Genomic DNA, 7025 nt, shown 5'->3' with positions numbered 1-7025 from the left:
CTAAGACTAAGGTCCATAGTTTGATACCTATGTTTTTTTTCCATGTATTTTAATATTGCTTCAGGTCTTATATTTAGGTCTTTGATCCATTTTTAGTTAATTTTTGTTTATGGTGACAAATATCAGTCTAATTAAATTCTTTTGCATGTGGCTTTCCAGTTTTCCCAAGACCATTTACCAAAGAGTCTTTCTTTTCTCCATTGTATATTTTTGGCTCCTTTGTCAAAAATTATTAGCCTATATATTTGTGGGTTTATTTCTGGACTCTCAATTTGATTCCATTGATCTGTGTGTCTGTTTTTATGTTTTGATTATTGTCCCTTAGTAGTATAATTTGAAGTCAGGGAGTGTAATACCTATGGCTTTGTTCTTTTTTCTCAAGATTGCTTTGGCTATTTGGGTCTTTTGTGGTTCCATACAAATCTGATTTTTTTTGTTCTGTTTATTTAAAAAATAAAGCAACAAACTAACAAGGTAAAGAAACAAAAACTCATAGACGCAGACAACAGTTTAGTGATTACCAGAGGGAAATGGGGAGGAGGGGAAGTAAATAAGGGTAAAGGGGGTCAAATATATGGTAACCGAGGAGATTTGACTTTGGGTTGTAAACACACAATGCAATATACAGATGATGCATTACAGAATTGTACACTTAAAACCTATATAATTTTATTAACTAATGTCACCCTAATAAATTTAATTTTAAAATGTCATTGGGATTTTCATGGAGATTGCCTTATCAATCAGAAGTATGAAGGCATCTTTCTAAGCACATGCTTAGTCCTCAAAGGGTAACTTAGATACCCAGAATCATCTTGCTTAGTACTTTGGTTTATAACTTTGTAGAAGTTCAGCAGATAAGATTGAAGTTATGTTTGCAAAAATACATTTTGATTTCATAATTGTAATTGTAGGTTGACAGTTCTTTTGCTCACATTGTCATATTGTTTTCCAGGAACTTCAGGGCCCCGGATACACCTCAAATTCTTCTGTGAAACCACGCCTTCTACAGCCTTCTGCTGCCCATTCTCACTCTAACATACCATCTTCCCAGTCTACTGCCAGCTTCCTGTCTCATGTAAGAAACTAGTCCTACAATCTATGATTCAAATGACAAAATATATAAATGATTTTAAATTGAGAAGAATTTCATTTAAAAAACATATCAATAGTTATGACATATTTAATTACTAGATTTTAGATTTATATAGACCAGATGAATGAAAATACTTTCTTCACCATTTGGTATTTTCTCTGAGGAAAACAAACATGAAATATTCAGTGGGATTAATGTTAACAATAATTGTTAAAGAAATTAATAACCTTATGTTCAGTTCTTCCCATCATAAGCATTTCCAGATTACAAAGCAAATATTGAGATGGCTAAAATAAGCATCACTTCAAACGCCAAAGGCAAATTAGTGATATATTTAATACTCTACCAAGATGAAAATGATTTGCTGTATATTGTTTCTTCATGAACTATATGTGAACACATTTATAATCAGAAAATGTTTTTATCCCCTTTGGTTAAAACATTAGAGACTTTGGAAATTTTTAGTTTAAGCTTTCACACTTTTAAAGCTTAGGAAGAAAAATATGTGCAACATAAAAGTCAGGCTTTGTCTCTTCCGAAAATACATATTTATGGAGCACTAATCCCCTTCAACCAGTATTCAGCTACAACTCTGAAGAAATGAGACTTACTTCATAAATCATACATAAAATCAATTTAACTAACAGTCCTAATACATGTATAACAACAGGACCACCAGTGACCTACTAGTTATTCCACCTGTGCCGTTTAAATGAGAAATATTTACTGTGAAAAAAATTATCACATAACAAATAATAGAACATTCTGTCAAACAATAGAACCATATTAGAAGTTAGTCTCTCTGGAGACTAAACTTGGAGGTAGGCAGAGGAAGGGCAAGAGACTGCTGCTTTTTGGTTTAAGTGCTGTAAAATCATTTTATCTTTAAAACTGTGTACATGTTACATTGATAAAAAATAATTTAAATTCCCCTCCCCAAATAACCCCAAACCAAACAACAAACAACAGTAAGAATGAACATTTGACCAAGAGTCAGTGGTACCCAAGATGTGCCTCTCACTACTTTGTGTGACGTTGGAAAGCCAGTTAACTATATCATGCCCTGCTCTTGTCATTCCTAATGAGGAGTCTGGACTAGATGATCTATAGGGTCATCTAGAAAGATCAGCTCTGAAATTCCATATCTTTTTATTGTCCTAAAACCAGGATGGTAGATTTTGCCTACCTGCTTAATATATAGACTACTTGCATATAAAGACTCTCATCCATCACTGAAAAAGTACCAGTCATAAGTCTACTAAATCGAAAATTTAAATAAAAATTCTAAAAGCAGAAATGAACTATATTTTCTAAATAAACGAGCGAGCATGCTTTGTACAACTAATTTCTTCTCTTAAAATGTTTAGTATATAATTTTACATAAAGTAGAATACATTCTTTGTTTTGTTCATTGATGTGTATATTCCAAGTACCTAGAACAGTGTCTAACATACAGTAGATATTTAATATATATTCATCTAATAGGTGAATGAATTCATTGTAGAACATGGTGTTCAGGTTTTCATTGTTTCTACTGGTAAATCAGTTTTAAGTCTTATTGTTACTCTTTCAGAGGTAATTTTTTTCTCTGATCACTTTTAAGATTTTCTTTGTTCCGGTTTATAGCAGTTTGCCTCGGTGTAGTCTTCTTTGTATTTATCTTTCTTGGGCTTCACTGAGCCTCCTGGATGTGTGGATTGATCTCTTTAATTGATTTTAGAAAATTTTTATCCATTCTCAATTATTTTTTCTGCCCCATTCTCGTTTCCTTCTGGGACTGGTACTGTTAAGTAACATTACTTTCTAAATTGGTGTATGGTAACTTTGCTATCTGAATCCTCTGTGGGCCTATGACCATTGATTGCTTCTCTTGGTTTTTGGTCATGTCATTGTCTGGTCTCTTTGCTTTCTTCTTTTTTTTAATACTTCCTTTCCCCTTCACATGCACAACCTCCCCCATTATCAGCATCACTCACTGAAATGGTACACTTGTTACCAAGGATAGACCTACATTAACACATAATCACTCAAAGTCCATAGTTTACCTTGGGGTTCACTCTTGGTATTGTACATTCTCTGGGTTTGAACAAATATATAATGACACATGTTCATTATTATAATATTATACAGAGTATTTTCACTGCTCTATGAATCCTCTGTGTTCTTCCTATTCATCCCTCCCACCCACTCCCAACACCTGCTAACTACTGATCTTTTTATTGTCTCCATGGTTTTGCCTTTTCCAGAATGTCATAAGTCGGAATCAAACAGAAGGTAGCCTTTTCAGATTGGCTTCCTTCACTTAGCAATATATGTTTAAGGTTCTTCTATGTCTTTTAATGGCTTGATAACTCATTTCTTTTTAGTGCTGAATAATATTTCATTGTCTGGATGAATGAGTTTGTTTATCCATTCACCTACTAAAGGATGGCTTGATTGCTTCCAAGTTTTGATAATTATCAGTAAAGCTGTTATAAATATTCATGTTCAGGTTCTTGTATGGATATAAGTTTTCTACTCTGTTAGATAAATACCTAGGAGCATGATTGCTGGATCATATGGTTGGAATATATTTAGTTTTGTAAGAAACTGACAAACTGTTTTGCAAAGTTGTACCATTTTTACATTCCCACCAGCAAAGAATAAGAGTTCCTGTTACTCTACATTGTTGCGAGCATTTGATGATGTCACTATTCTAGATTTTTGCCATTCTGAAAAGAGCACAATAGTATCTCATTGTTTTAATTTGCATTTCCTGATGACGTATGCTGTGAAACATCTTTTCATATGCTTATTTACTATTTATATACCTTCTTTTGGTGAGGTGTCTGTTAAAGTCTTTTGCCCATTTTTTAATTGTTTGCTTCCTTTTTAAACAATTAAGTTCTGGACATTGAATATGAAAAATTCCAGAGGTAATTTGGGGTTCTAGATGATATAGTTTTTTCTTCATAGAAAATTTACATTTGCTTCTGTCTGATAGCTAACTTAAGGGCACTGAAAACCCCACATCACCTAAATTCACTTGGGGATTGAGGCGATTCAGGCTCATAGCCTGAGGTTTACCAGTTATCTTCTACCTCTTTACTATAGTTCAAGTTTTTATTCTTCTAGCTCCTTGATTCTGCTGAAAACTCATCTTCCCTTCTTAGCCTCTCAGCTGCTGCTTTTAGAATTGGCAAATGCTTCTAGAGAAAATGGCCCCAAATGCCTCCCCTCTCTGGATTTTCTTTTGTTTCACATCTGGCCCCATAATTCTTTATAGTCTTGGTAGTTCTCTAATGTTGTCAGCAAACTTAAAGAATATCTTTCGTGTATTTTTCTAGTAAATTCTGAATAGAAGTGTTCATTTACCTTTACTGGAAAAAGGACTTCTGTGCTTTCATTCCTTGCTCATACAATTTGAGATATTATCTATAAACTTCTACTATAGAATGAAAAATTTTAGTTCTCTTTTAACTTCACACACACCCATGCACACATAAACACATTTCTTTTCCCTGTATAACCCCCCTATGTAATCATATCAGGAATTTTGGTTAAGCCACAGTAAGTGTTCAAATTATTATGACTATGTAAATATTGTTTTCTAGCTGAACAGTACAATGAACTGTGACTACTTTTCCTTTTTGCCCTTAGATTTAATAATTCTTTTGTTTTACTTTGTTTAGCTTTTTAGATATCTAGAATTATCCCTTAAAATTTCTCCGAAAAAAAATGCTATAAATTTCTTTTAGTACAAGCAAAGTAATTAGATATTTTATCAGTTTCTTTATTTGTTTATATATTCATATATATAAATGTCTTTTAGAACCCTCCATATTCCTGTTCTCATCTGGATTGGTTGCTCTCTAGGATGGCTATATGGTCATCTTCTTAGATTTTCTTTCTACCAAAATCTGGGGAATTTCCTTCTTCTTTTTTTCTGTTTTTTAGGTTTAATTTACTTCTTGACTTCTTTCTTTCTTTTGAGGGAGTATGTAATGCAGTGGCTTCCTGTGAAAGGGTGCATTTCATTCTTTAAGTCTTTTAAAACCTTGAATATCGGAAAATACTCTTATTCTTCACTTACATATAATTGGTGGTCAAAATTTTGTTGCTATTGTGCCATTTTGATTCCAGATCCTTTGTATATGAACTGTTTTTTGTTTTTTAACTCTTAAGGTTTTTTCTTTATCCCTGACATTTATTTTAGATAATCTCTTCTGGGATTTAAGGGTCTTTTTCTCTTCATTGCGTTGGGTATTTAGTGGGTTCTTATTGTTTGATCATTTTCTTCCTTCATTTTCTCAGTTCTCTATCTAGAATTCCTATTAGTCACCTATTAGACTTCCTGGCTTGATTCTCTAATCTTCTTTAATTTTGAATTTCATTTTCCATTTCCTCATCTCTTTTTCTCACCTTTTGGGAAATTTCCTTAATTCTGTCTTCCAAACATCTGTTGAATTTTTTTTTCTAATATCTTATATATATTTAATTTAATTTCCAGGAGCTCTTTGTTTATTCTTTATCTTCTCTTTATACGGTTTTATGTTATTTCACGGATGTGATACTGTCTCATTTCTATTTAAGAATATTAACTTCGGTCTTTCAATAATTCCTTCTGTCACTTGAACTATTGATGTTTCTTCAAATTGAGTTTTTCTGTTTGTTTTGATGTCTGTCTGTCATGTTAGAGACTTTTCTTCAATGTTTGGTGATCATTGGCTGTCCATTCATATTTAAGATTGAGGACCTAAAAGCTGATTGTAAAGTTGACGGAATTTGTCAACTGATAAGTGGTATTAAGTATTACTTTTTTATTGAGGGACCTAAAAATTATCTTATAGGTCTATTTTCTTGGTCCTATCAATTCCCCTAAAGAGGGATTCTCGTACTACCGACTTGTAGATACAAATCCATCTGCTAGTGTACTGAGAGGTGAGCGGGGCAGGGAGTCTGGGGTATCTATCTCTTCGGTCTCACTAAATACTCATACTTTTCAGTTTACAGCCTTACTCCTGCTATGCCAGATACCATTTGGAGCCTGAAGTCCTTTGGTTCAACCTCACCCAGAGATTAAGCCTCTAAATTCACTTAGGGGAAAAGAATGGGTGATTACTTGACTACTAAGGAAAAAATTTGGGATTCTTACAGTTTCTTTCACAGACTTTTACCATTTTGCTGCCCTGTCTCTTATCTCGGCCTTCAGAAATACATGAGGTCTCCAAGTTCTCAGCCTTTCTGGAACACTGCAATGCAGAGCAGCTTGCTTCCTGTTAGCTTCTTCTGTGCAGATACTTTAAATTTTAGCTTGCTTTGTTCTGCTAAGTCAGTTATGAATTATCCGTTTGCTTTCTGTCTCCCAAAATGTTGTTATCTAATGTATCCTTTCCTTTTTGTCCTTGTTAATCCCTTTAGTGTCATTTTAGTGGGGCTTTAGAGCAGAAATAAATGCAAAATTTATGTTTATTACCGTTTGCCCTGTTTGTTCTGCATTGTCCCTTCATTTTTCTTGTTTTATTTTAGTCTTCTCATTCCATGATTCTAATAGCTGAGATTTACTGAACACCAGCCACTATGCAGAGTGCTTTCTGTAGATTATCTAATTTATTCCCAACAATTACCCACATGAGTAAGTGCTGTTATTATATCTACTTTACAGATGAAGAAACTGAGGCTTGGGGAAGCTAAGTGACTTACAAAGAGTTCACACACCAAATTCACAGATGTGCCAAGACTTAACCGAGACAGCCTGAGTCTAGAGCCTGTATTCTTAATCATTATACTGTAACTACTTATCTACACTAACTGCTGAATACTGTTTATAAAAAATAATTTAAATAATTGATGATGTAAATAGATACTATACCTGAACTAATACTGTATTTAGATCTTTGTGAATGAGGCTCAACGGCATTTGAAATTATCCAATTGATTCCCCTGTGTT

The 7025-nt window shown here is 33.4% G+C and overlaps 1 protein-coding gene across 1 annotated transcript in view; it reads left to right on the top strand.

Annotated features, from left to right (window-relative positions):
- Nucleotides 1-7025, top strand: part of CCDC158 (coiled-coil domain containing 158) — an 85257-nt gene that overhangs the window by 54619 nt on the left and 23613 nt on the right. Inside the window, exon 19 of the mRNA XM_023530854.1 lies at nucleotides 956-1078. Within this exon, the coding sequence (XP_023386622.1) occupies nucleotides 956-1078 (123 nt within the window). The remainder of the gene's footprint in view (nucleotides 1-955; nucleotides 1079-7025) is intronic.

This window comes from Pteropus vampyrus, unplaced genomic scaffold (assembly GCF_000151845.1).
Source record: "Pteropus vampyrus isolate Shadow unplaced genomic scaffold, Pvam_2.0 Scaffold56, whole genome shotgun sequence".
Lineage (NCBI taxonomy): Eukaryota > Metazoa > Chordata > Mammalia > Chiroptera > Pteropodidae > Pteropus > Pteropus vampyrus.
The sequence above is the reverse complement of the archived record's forward strand: the minus strand, read 5'-3'. Positions and strand labels throughout refer to the sequence as shown.